Source organism: Amborella trichopoda, chromosome 3, assembly GCF_054954075.1.
Source record: "Amborella trichopoda isolate Santa Cruz 75 chromosome 3, AtrichopodaSantaCruz75HAP2 v2.0, whole genome shotgun sequence".
Lineage (NCBI taxonomy): Eukaryota > Viridiplantae > Streptophyta > Magnoliopsida > Amborellales > Amborellaceae > Amborella > Amborella trichopoda.
Genome location: NC_142338.1, coordinates 12,978,279 through 12,991,355, shown reverse-complemented (window position 1 = coordinate 12,991,355; position 13,077 = coordinate 12,978,279). Strand labels below are relative to the sequence as shown.

The 13,077-nt window shown below is 35.8% G+C and overlaps 1 protein-coding gene across 5 annotated transcripts in view; it reads left to right on the top strand.

Annotated features, from left to right (window-relative positions):
* The window catches only part of ALA3 (aminophospholipid ATPase 3), an 86,148-nt gene extending 74,911 nt beyond the window's left edge, over positions 1–11,237 (top strand). For 4 of the 5 annotated variants that reach the window (XM_020666249.2, XM_006842668.4, XM_088863495.1 and 1 more), the window contains 8 exons: positions 8,102–8,267; positions 8,375–8,454; positions 8,565–8,804; positions 9,157–9,378; positions 9,473–9,640; positions 9,746–10,108; positions 10,200–10,306; positions 10,660–11,237. In XM_020666249.2, the coding sequence (XP_020521908.1) occupies positions 8,102–8,267; positions 8,375–8,454; positions 8,565–8,804; positions 9,157–9,378; positions 9,473–9,640; positions 9,746–10,108; positions 10,200–10,306; positions 10,660–10,966 (1,653 nt within the window). In that variant the 3' untranslated portion in view covers positions 10,967–11,237. Of the gene's footprint in view, positions 1–8,101; positions 8,268–8,374; positions 8,455–8,564; positions 8,805–9,156; positions 9,379–9,472; positions 9,641–9,745; positions 10,109–10,199; positions 10,307–10,659 lie in introns of those variants that run through there. The other variant, XR_016053078.1, reaches the window with a different exon arrangement.
* The last annotated feature ends 1,840 nt before the right edge of the window (positions 11,238–13,077 follow it).

Genomic DNA, 13,077 nt, shown 5'->3' with positions numbered 1-13,077 from the left:
TTGGAAAATTGTTGGACATTATCCACCCCAAATAGTTGGGAAAATGATCTGATGAGGAAAAAATTATTGGACATGATTGGGATGCAGTAAGTATGGCTAGTCGTTTCCATCTGGCATTTATGATGTGCCCCATGATCTCTCTAAGGGAAAAGGTCTCCCAATCACTGATGTCTACTTTCCAAAATGATGCATTAAAACATTTTAAAAAATAAAGAAGAACCATGAACTTAGAAATAAATTAAATTTGTTAGAATGCTTGATGATGTTATTATTATTCATAGCTTTCTATTTCCATCTTTAGATTCTTTAGTCCTCTCCTTTTTCCCTCTCTTCCATGTTTATGTCTCTTGTTGTCTACACGTTGTGTAGCTTGTATTGTGCTTGTTAACTGAAACACAATCAATATGTGTGTATGCACGTGTGCATGTGTTTGCTTGGTTGTGTGCACTCTCGTGTGTATAGCATGATCCCATGGGTGTAGATTGTACACTTCAGTTGGCGAAAGTCCCACCTAGGAGGAGTTTTTTCATCATAGTTACCTGGATATCCTACTTTGGTAGGATCTCAATTTTGTCACTCCTAGAACAGATCTCTCAGTGATCTTGATTTTTAAATTTTGGGATCTTGATCCTCAGTGATAGGGATCTTGATTCCTGCTGTTAGGGATATCGATCCCAATGCTAAAGACCAAGACAACAACCAAATTGATGATTTTCTTTGTGTATAGCCAGTTAGCAGCACAATTATACTTCGAATATAGTTGCATTGCTTGCCTGCTATACTTCTAAAGTAAGGATCTCGATCCAACTTTAAATAGTGCACATAATCCTAGATTATCACTTAGTTTAAGGTTGGTAGCAAGATCCCCAAAAAAATTGGGATCAAGATCCCAAAAGGTTGGAATCTCGACACCTAATATTTGGGGATCTCGATCCCTAACATGTGCATTGTATGGACAGCTTTCCCAACCATAGGGATCTTTTAGCATTTCAAGTTCCCTCTCTCCCGATCCCGATCTTGGTACTGTTCCCTCTCCCGATTGCGGCAACTATGTTTATCATTTTAAAATTTGCAATATACCTTTGTTTCACCAGATGAATAATTTCAAAAAAAAATGATTATTAGGTCTAAAAACCTATATTTGTCCATCATTTGCATTGTTTTTATGTTTTCATTGTAAATCGATGTTCTATAACCTCTTTTTCTGATAACTGTGGTCTCATTTTCATTTTTGGGTAACCAGGCTGCTAAAAGAAGATGTGATGAGCTTATATAGTAAACTCCTATCTTCCTTGCCACATGCTTTGATGACATTAACAGTCAAAACCAACAAACAAATGGCATCAATATGTTGCATTGTTCCAGAAAAATTCTATAATCCTAGATTGCCAATTGTAGCTCGGGGCAGGACACTAAGAAGCGAAATGGTCCAATGAAACTAGGAAAATTCCATAGTTTTGAACGTTTGACTAGCTACTACAATTTCTCATTACTTACTGAACTACATCCCTTTTTTTGATGCGGGAAAGAACATGTACGTACCTTCTTTCTCTCTGTGTATGTGCCACTGCTGTCCATTGGGAGCAGATTTGAGAAGTGAGATGGAAGCATTGGGCAACCAGTTTATCCAATTTTTCCCTTTATGGAAAGACACCGTGAGAAAGTTCCTTTTTTATTACTGATGAGAGATCACGGGTGAGAGAAGGTATGCAGGACAAGGGAGCCAACCCTCCATAGCTAATCATCTCGACTTTGAGGTAGGGAAGCCTCTATCCATAGCCAATCATCTCGCCTTTGAAAGAGTCTAGTCCGGGATTATTTGTGGATAGACAAAGAGGAAAAGAAGGGTAAGAGTCAAAGAAGGTAATAAGTGGAGTTCATTGACATGTTGGGGACCCTGTTGCAATAAGAATTTGGGACTTAATTTTCTGCTGGTCCTATATTTATATGGGATACTTTCCTCTTCAAGAAAATATTGATCCTACGGAGATTGAAAGTTGATTTAGAAGTACGTTCAGAGCTAGTTTTGACAATACGAGAACTTGTCACCACTTGTTGTTTTTGAAGCCTTGAAGCCTTTTGAAATAATGTGTTTATATGCATTTGTGTGTGTGTGTGATGTGTGGGCACTCTTTGTATAGTGGTTGGAAGGTTTTTTAGATGTTCGGAGCTTAGTTTTGACCAAGGTTTGAAAATTCGGCAATCTGGATGGGGTATCGTCTAAGCCGGTCTTGTTCTCGTCATATATCGGGTACCAGCCGGGTCTCTCCCTAAACCGGCCAGATCTTTGATAGAAACCGTCCGATTTTGTCTGACCAAAACCAACAGGTTCTGTTTCGATCGGGTTTGAATGAAAAAAGTGCATTTTTTGAAAAAAAAAATTCAGGGCACTTTTGAAAAAAAGAAATTAAAACAAGGGGCAGCCGTCGACAATGTATTTTTAATCTCAAAATGTTACCTTAACTTGAGCCCCATCAACTAGTCATACATTTCACACATTAATGAGTGTGCATTGCTTGCACCATCCAACCAACATGCCATATGTGAGCCATTTTAAATACTCATTTGCTACATACAACCTTCAATGTGGGACAATTAAGTTCCACCTCATTAAAGACACAACTTTATAAGCACGAATACTGCTTCACTCTAATCTTCCATGGTGTAAGAGTTTTCTTCGCTGTTATTCTCTCTTTCTCTGCTAACAACCTCTCTCTCATCTCTCCCTCTCTCTCTCTCTCTCTCTCCCCCCCCCCCCCCCCCCACCAACTTCGTGTCTCTCGCCCTTTCTACCTCTCTCTACTAACACCACTACATTTTTTCCATGTAGCTTATTTCAAAACTCAAAACTCCTAAGTTAATACAAAAAAAAAAGAAGATTAAAAAGATTCATTTTATTGTCATGTTGCATTTTAAACTTTATTTTGACTATAAAATGAATTTAATAGACAGTAAACACTCGACATGAGAGGTTCTCGGTATTTACATATTTTTGACATAATAATGAGAAACCATAATGCAATTGCCACTATTTCTTTTAGAAACCTATAACACTAGATTTTTTAGAAATTATAGTTACCAGCCAATCCGGCAGATTCTCTTATCCGAATCACCGATCCACCGATCGGACAAGGTTTTTAGGGTGACCGATCCGGGACGCCGATCTGTTTTTTTTAAACGTTGGTTTTGACCAGTGTTTTAAAACTCGGCGAGTCGAACCGGATTCACCCGGTTCGACTCAGGAACCGGCACAGCTCGTGCGGGTTCCATCATAAAACCGGGAACCGCCCGGTTCTAGAGTAGAACTGCCGGTTCCCATCCGGTTCAGCCGGTTTACGCACATGCTCTCGTTTGTCTGTGCGCACTCACACGTGCGCAGGTGCAAGGTTGGCCCAATATTTTTGTACATCGCCTGCTTCTAGAAGAGAATCGGCGATTCCGGCCAAATCACTGTATAGAATCGGATGGTGACGTCATGTCTCGGCATGTATGACGTTTCCAAGGGTAATTGGGATATTTGTCTTAAAAATAAAGGTAATTTTCGACATGTTGGACGGCAGCACCACATTACCCCATGTACCATTCGCCCGAACGTTGTTGAAGAGCTCATCCTCACATCTTTTATAAACTTGGAAGTCGCTTGATATTTCCGATGTGGGACAATTCCCACTTGCCTTCAACAACATGCAAGCCATCGTCACACAAGCCATTACCTAATAAACGGCCATTAACTATTGCAAGCCATTAACTATTGCAAGCCATTGTCCATATGTGTAGTGTTTTAATTTCGCGTGTCAAATTAATAGCACTAATAAACAGCTATATAAAATTTAAAAATAAATTAATAGCACTCATTAATTTAGTGTGTCAAATTAAAAAATAGCCATATAAATTTTTTTAATGTTTATTAGTAAACTAGTTTTTTTGATGGGTTTTATTACAATATTTTATTTTTTATTTTATTTTTTTGTAGCTATTGTGCATATTGCCGATAGGATAAAGTTATTTTGAATTTTTTAATATAATTACATTAGAATTTATTGGTGGTTTTATTTTTAATTTTAGTCATATGATATGGAAGCCTCTTCTAATAATTTTTTAATCACTTTTCAATTAGATAATATTCTAAAATATTTTTAATTTGTTATTATTTGTCTAATAAAATAATTATAAAATGTAAACTAATAATTATAATTTCAGTATATAATATTATAATTAGTTAGGTTGTAATAATTTTGGATTATAGTTAGTTAGGCTGCAATAATTTGGGTTTTTTTAGCGGATTAGAGTTTTTCGCCTAAACGAGATTTTAATGGCCATTCTTTCATTGATTAGTCTACACTTTATAATAGTCCATGTATAATTATATATTTTATCCATGATAATTCTATGATTTTTTTTTTATGTGATGCAAATTTAATATTTAAGTTTATACAGGGAAAGAGCATCTCAATATATACAAATTGATGAGAAAAATGAAAGTTAATAATGTAGTACCCTCATTTCTTATTGGATTCCTAAAAAACAACATTTATAATGAATTTTAATCATTTTTTCGGATTTTTTTGAAGCTTTAATCCGACCGATTCAGTCGATTCCCTATCTGGATCGCCGATTTGCCGATCCGGATCGGTTTTTGAGATGCCCGATCCGGGTCACTGATCCGCTTTTTAAACCATTGGTTTTGACTATGTGAGAACTTGTCACCACTTGTTCTTGAAGCTTAGATACTTTTTAAAATAATGTGTTTGTGTGTGTGTGTGTGTGTGGATGCGTGTGTCTGCGCATGTGTACATTTAGGGTATATATATATATATATATATATATATATATATATATATATGTATAGAAAAGAGTTTATATAGAGCTGAGGCTCTAAACAATCAAATTAGAGTCCACCTCAAAAATTTCATTAGAAGAGGTTGTTTTGATACCCAAGTATCTTCAAATTGATCATTGATCATCTCAACATCAAGATGCTAGGACATGAGAAAAAAATGGATTTCAAGTGTTTGAAATAGTGCATCTTTTTTGGACCGTTAATTTTCAAGTTTTCATTGATCTACTCGACCTACACTATTTTTGAAGCTTTCAATTTTATAATTAAAGATGAAAATATATTTTAAATCTATCACAAAGATTTCTAGTATTAAAACCACATTTCTCGACACTATTTGAAGGTGGGCTTTACTTTGATTGTTTAGAGCTATATATATATATGTATATATAAACACACCCATACATACAGAACACAAAGATATAAGAGACCCAAAACCAACCAATCAATGCTCCATTGAGATGAGCAGGGTTTAAATAGTGGCAATGTGAGTTGTACATCTCAAAAGCAAGGTACATGGCATGTTAAATCGATTCTAAAGCTGATATAGTGAGTTATGTGTCTCTATGTTTATGTTCATTCTATGTTGACATTTGCATTTCTTGTGTGTATGTATGTGTGATGCAAATAAGAAACGGGTTAATTCAAGATCTAATTTTTTTTTTTAATTAATTTTCTTCAGATATGGGTAGATTTTTGGGTTAATTCTTAGGAATTATATTTGTTTTAGGAGTCAAGGTTATGTTATTTGTTTTTCTGAAAAGAAGCTTGTCTTTTGTTTTTTACAAGGTGTCTTTTGTTTTTGTTAGGGAGATCTTTTAGAACGATAAGTATATTTTTTTTGTTCGAGTCCAGTTTAGAATTGTTTTTTAGGACATTAATCTTTAGATAGGAACGTGGATTACATGGACTATCCTTTCTAAGATATCTTTTATGAATTATCTTAAGAATAGGAAATAGTGGTTTAGATGATAGAAGGTTATGGAAGGAGTAAGAGGCTGTTCTTTTAAGCTAGCCAATCTTTTAGGAATATAAGTTCATTTTTTTGGTAAGTTAAGTTCCTTTTAGAAAGACAAGGATAGGAGGTTAGAGAAACATTGATAAAAAGGGATGAAGTGTCAACTGCATTGTAAGGATGATTTTGTATTAGTGAATGAAAAGAAAATTTAACTTGTGGAGAGAGAGAGACAGAGAGAAAGCTTGGCTCTTTATTCTTCTTGTCATCTTCTCTTGTTGATAGTGCGTGGTGAAGGTCTCGGATCCCCACGTTTGTGTCTTTTTTTGCATATTCTCTTCTCAAATTTTTTTCTCTCTAAAACACAGTTGTATTTGTCGATTGTTGGTTGCCGGTGATTTTTCAGCTATGTTGGTATCAAACCATTAGTTATTGTGGGATTGCGGTGTTCGTTGATAAGGTATCATGGCTGGTGGAAGTGCTCGACAGCCGGTTACTGGGAATGAGCCCATCCAGTGAGAACGAGACCCCTAAGACATTGAGATAGAATTCTTGAGAAGGTAAGTTGAGGAGTTGACTCAATACTTAGTGCAAAACCCCAGCCCTGACACACTATGATGACGATAGTGAATCAGAAGTTGCCTTCGTCGGGAGCCTCATGCTCGAGAGAGTGGATCATGGGATTTTAATATTACAATTGATCTACTTCATTTGAAGGAGATCAAGGTTGATTTTGAAGGAGATCAAGGTTGATTGGGATCTATCGTCAATTTTTGATACTTACTTCCTTGAGGATTTCTCAGTTTCAATGCACATACTGTGTTTTGACTAGTGAAATAAACCACAAGTCCTAGGATCATATTTTCAATATTTGGGTTGAAAAATGTTGCTGGACTAACGCAAAATTCATCTTAACTTATTTCAAAACTCGAGGATGGGTTTTCTCCAACCAAGGAAGAATGATGCAGATAAAAGACACGTTAATTCGAAATCAAATTTTATTTTTATATTTTTATTCTTTAGAGATGTAGGTAGATTTTTGGGTTAATTCTTAGGAATTATATTTACTTTAAGAGTCAAGGTTATGTTATGTGTTTTTTAGAAAGGAAGCTTGTCTTTTGTTTTTGATAAGGAGATCTTTTAGAATGACAAGTACATTTTTTTTGTTTGGAGACCATTTTAGAAGAGTTGTTTTTAAAAAAATAGGAGGTTGACCTTTAGATAGGAACATGGACTACATGGGTCATCCTTTCTTAGATATATTTCATGAGTTATTTTAAGGATAGGAAATAGTGGTTTAGATACTAGTAGTTATCTTTTTAGATAATTCTATAGAAGGTTATGGAAAGAGAAGAGCTATGGTTAACATGGGTAGGATAAGTAAGAGGCTGTTTTTTTCTTAGCAAGCCAATCTTTTAGGAAGATAGGTTCTTTTTTTTTTGGGTAAGGGAAGTCTTTTTTAGAAAGACAAGGATAGGAGGTTAGAGAATTGGTGATAGAAACGGATGCAGTGTCAACTGCATTGTAAGGATGATTTTGTTTTAGTGAATGAAAAGAAAAGTTAACTTGTGTGTGGGGGAGAGAGAGAGAGAGAGAGAGAGAGAGAGGGAGAGAGAAGAGAGAGAGATAGAGAGAGCTTGGCTCTTTATTCTTCTTTTCGTCTTCTCTTGTTGATAGTGCGTGGTGGAGCTCTCGGGTCCCCACGTTTGTGCCTTTTCTTGTATATTCTCTTCTCAAATTTTTTCTCTTTAAAACGCAGCTGTATTCACCGGTTGTTGGCTGCTGGTGATTTTTCAGCTGCATCTATGTGTGTCTGTTTGTTGTTTTTATTAGGTTGCTACATTTAGGGCGTATTCCCTATATATGTAAACACACCCCACACATACTGAACACAAAGATATAAGTGGCCCAAAACCTACCAATAAATGCTCCATTGAGATGGGCAGGGTTTAGACAGTTATAGTGTGAATTGTACACCTCAAAAACAAGGTACATGTCATGTTAAATATATTCTAATGCTGATACAGTGAGTTATGCGTCTCTGTATTTGTGTTTATTCTGTGTTGACATCTGTATTTCTATCCCCATCTGTGCGCATGATGTGTTTCAGTACCTTTCTGCATTGGGATAACTATTTGTACGTAGTCATTTATCAACAAATAAAGAAAGAAATACTGCATGTGCATATGAACTATTATTATGTAGAAGGATATACACATGTATTTGCAGCTGCATGTTTTTGTAAAGAACATTCCTTGGCCATTCTTTTGAGAAGCTCACTCCAGTCATGGCTTGCGAATTGCCTACAGGTAGCAGAATTGATCGAAACAGATCTTATACTGATCGGATGTACAGCTATTGAAGACAAACTTCAAGAGGGAGTGCCTTCTTGCATAGAGACTCTTTCTAGAGCTGGTATTAAGATTTGGGTTTTGACTGGCGACAAGATGGAAACGGCAATAAATATCGCCTATGGTAAATTTTGATATTTTTTATACATGCTATTTTTCTAATCTCTTCGTCGCTGATCTGTTCAAATCTTCTGAGAAACTTCTTTAATTTCTTCCTGTTTTCATTGACAGCTTGTAGTTTAATTAACAATAGCATGAAACAATTTGTCATCAGTTCAGAAACTGATGAAATCAGAGAGGTCGAGAGTCGGGTAAGAGATTCATGACTGTCATAGTTGTGATTGCCTATTTGTGAACTATTGGTGATTGTCTATTAGGAACTATTTCACTGAAATTTTAAATTTCCATATGATCTGATTAGGGTGACACAGTTGAGACTGCACGTTTTATGAAAGAATCAGTGAAGAAAGAGCTGAAAAGATGTATCCAGGAAGCAGAACATTCTATGCATACCTTATCTGGAAACAAACTGGCACTTATAATAGATGGGAAGTGCTTAATGTATGCATTAGACCCACAGTTACGAGTGACTCTGCTCAATCTGAGCTTGAATTGCCATGCTGTGGTGTGCTGTCGAGTGTCCCCTTTACAGAAGGCTCAGGTAAGGTTCTTTTAGAGTGACACATTTGGACCTGAATTATGCTGAGAGGTCGTATTCATCCAATTTATTTCTTGTTCTGTTTTCTTTGTTTTGTTTTATATAGAATCTGTTCTGCATGAGAATGTTGAATCAAATATATCAAGCAACCGATTTTAGGGAAATCTATTATTTTTGTGATTCCTTTCAGATGCATCTATGTGTTCTTTAATAAGAGCAATCCGTAAGCTTTATACTGGCATGGAAGTTGATGGTGAAGTTTTTCTTTGTCTCTTGCTATTATGCTATGAATATGATGATGCAGCTTCACCTTGATAAACACAGGTTTCTGGAATTAATAATTACCTCATGGCAGGTTACTAGCCTAGTAAAAAATGGAGCACGGAAAATCACTCTTAGCATCGGTGATGGTGCAAATGATGTGAGCATGATCCAAGCTGCTCATGTAGGCGTTGGCATAAGTGGGCTGGAAGGGATGCAGGCTGTTATGGCGAGTGATTTTGCAATAGCTCAGTTCCGCTTCCTCACAGATTTACTTCTTGTGCATGGGAGATGGTCATATATCAGAATATGCAAAGTTTGTTGCTCATGCTCCTTCTGAAAACTCTGTTTTCCTTCTTTTTGGTCCCTTGTATGATTATTTCATCTTAGCATGTCTTATTGCCTTGCAGGTTGTCACATACTTCTTCTACAAAAACCTTACTTTCACTTTGACTCAATTCTGGTTCACTTTTCAAACGGGGTTCTCTGGTCAGAGATTTTATGATGATTGGTTTCAATCACTCTATAATGTTATATTTACAGCTCTACCCGTGATCATAGTGGGACTATTTGACAAGGTATGCCATTCTATCATTATTTCATAGGCGCATCTTTGTGACATCATATTGATTATGGTAAGAAACAAAATGAAGAGAGGTGATGCTCGATCTGTCTTATGTTAGGATGTGAGTGCCTCTCTCTCAAAAAGGTACCCGCAGCTGTATAAGGAGGGAATAAAGAACATGTTCTTCAAATGGAGGGTTCTTGCAGTTTGGGCTGTCTTTTCTGTGTACCAGTCGTTGATCTTCTTTTACTTCACAACTGCTGCCAGTCGTAACAGCAAGAATGCCTCCGGAAAACTTTTTGGGCTCTGGGATGTGAGCACAATGGCTTTCACTTGTGTAGTTGTGACTGTTAACTTACGTCTCCTCATGACCTGCAATGTCATCACGAGATGGCACCACATAAGTGTCATTGGAAGCATCTTAGCTTGGTTTATCTTTATCTTCTTATATTCAGGAATTATGACTCCTTATGATAGACAGGTAAGTCTTTCTGATCTACCATTAATATGGGTTTCTTTTTAATCATTTGTCTAGGCTGTCTGGGCTTACATTTGATTAAATTTCATTTCAGGAGAACATATATTTTGTGATATATGTGTTGATGAGCACTTTCTTCTTCTATCTCACATTGCTGCTTGTTCCTGTAGTTGCACTGCTCGGTGACGTAATTTATCAAGGGTGAGAACTTTTTAATGCTTTTTGTTGGATGAAAATTTAGATTCAGTTTGATAGAAGAATAAATTACTTTAACCACTACTTTGTAGCTTTTCTAGTTGTTGGCTTTGCAATAAATGCTCTCCGTTCCATTATTGGGTTGATTTGTAGAGGACATCAAAATCCCTCAAAAGTTTAGTCCCAAGAAAGCCCATGATCCTCCCTTGCCAATGAAAACCTGATTATTTCGTGTTCTGAAACTTTTTGAGTATGAAAGGATTCAACTGTACCAGGAACTCTAAAACTTTTATCCTTACCTTACATGCTGATCTCATATGGTACATGTGAAATGAATTGGGGTCATCTGGTTGTGCCAGGCTTCAGAGGTGGTTCGCACCTTATGATTATCAGATCATTCAAGAACTCCATAGACACGAACCAGAGCAGAGAAGCCGGCCTGATCTACTTGAAATTGGGACTGCTATGACAGTGGATGAGGAGAGAACTTTCGCAATTTCTCAGCTTCCTCGTGAAACTTCAAAGCATACTGGCTTTGCTTTTGACTCACCTGGGTATGAATCCTTCTTTGCATCCCTTCATGGAGTAAACGTGCCCCAGAGGGCATGGGATGTTGCACGCAGAGCAAGTATGAGATCACGACAACCCAGGACATCCATAAGATGACTGGCAATGTATATTATTTATTTGCCAGTAGAGTATGTAAAATAGCTTTCTTATGCCATCTCTCTCTCTCTCTCGCACACGCACACACTTTTATGGTTATAATGTGTTGCCCCTGATTTTATGTACTGTACATAAGCCTTTTCAACCGCATAGGCTTGTATAAAATTTCCAAAGGTTGGTTTCATGCCCATACTTTTCCACAGAGATGTATCGAGAACATGGTTGAAGAGGCTTCTGGGGAAATTTTATACGAATTGGATACCTTCAAGCTTGCCTTCTCTTTGCAAGAATTAGTAATCGTTACTGGTGCTCCCGAGCAGTTTGATTGGTGCCGTTTGCAGCGTGTTTTTTTCTCGTTTTATTCTGTTTACTGTGAATTTACTGCAGTGCTCTCAAAAACCGGTTTTGCAAAAATTGCACAGGAATGGTTATCCAGATGTGGGGAAAAACATAGATTTAAGGTATATTATTTTATTAACTACATTTATCTTAAGAAAACCTTTTTTGTAGATAACCAAGGAGGATCAATAACCACTTTTCTCAAGCTTGCTATCAAATCCAAAACTTAAAATTTGAGAGGGTTTCAGATCTTTTAGCTCGAAAATATAATGATCAGTTACGAAAGCGATAGGACAATGATTTATTCTACAAGTAGCATCCTTTGATGCCTCAGTCAGGATTGGATGCTGGTATTGTTATGTATTTCCATATAAGGATTAGATGTTGCTATTGTTTTGCATTTCCATATAAGAACATTAGAACAAATAATTTTATCAAAAAATAATTTTATTAAGGAAATTAGAAAAACAATTTCTATATTCTTCAAAAAAACGCACTTTTATTAAAAAATTAATTTTATCTACAAAAATAATTGTATTAGGCAAAATGGAAAAACACTTCCTATATTCATCATAAAACAAAATCTTATTAAAAAAACATTAATTTTATCAAAAAAATAATTTTATTAAGCAAAATGGAAAAACACTTTTCATATTCGTCAAAAACTATAATTTTTTTATTAAAAAACATAATTTTTTTTATAAAAAAATGTAATTTTATTAAAAAATGATTTTATTAAGCAAAATCGACAACACTTCCATATTGATAAAAAAACATAATTTTATTCAGCAAAATAATTTTTTGGAGAAAATCAATTTATCAAAAACCCTTCAAATTGAGCAACATTTTGAGCTAGAAATGGCCTTCAATGTTCAAATAATTGAAAAAGTTTACTCATTTATAAATAAACATACCTATTTTATTTGAGATGTGAAGCCTCAATGATTAAAATCCACAACTCAATTTGATAAAAGCTGGATAAAAAATCTGCGTTTTTTTGTCGAATACGGCTTTTTAGAATAGTAGCTTTTCTAGCAAAAATCAACACATGATCTTTGGTTTTTTGAATAAATTGAAACATGCATCTAGTAAATACTTTGAATAGCAATCAAACCCCTCAAATTTCTTCAAGAATTACTAGGTATTGAAGATTATTGAAAGAATGGTGGAAATTTTTAGAAATCTAAAAAATCCGCGGCTTCAATCAGAGAAACTCCTTTTTTTTTAATGTTAAAATCGAAGTTCCTTGTTTTATATTCATTTTATAGTGATTTACAACATTAAAACAGGAAAGAAAGCCAAAACAAATGGCCGGAAAATAAATAAGAAAAGGTGAAAAGTTGGATTCATGGTTTTCTTGCTACATAGCCCCTATTTCAAAACAACGATGTTATTTATATATTACCGTTATTTCCTAAAATGACGTTATATCGGCGAACCAGGCTGGTTAGTTGAAAACCGGCCAGTTCGACAAAAACACGGCCGGCTCAACCCAAAACCAGTTGGTTTTGGGGCGAAAATGTTGTCGTGTTATCACCTAAGCTACTAGACACACAAAACGTGTCCTAACCGGACTCAAAACCCTAACAGTTCCGATCCAACCGGCCGATTCCGTTTGCAACCGACCAGTTTTCCTAAACCTGCTCAAAACTGACGAGCGCCGAGCACGGAAATGCGTGGTCCGGTCTTTTATTGCTCTACTTGTGGTTGAACTTGTCACGCCAGGTTTTATATCTAAAGTTAGATAAAATATCACATAATTAAATAAAAAA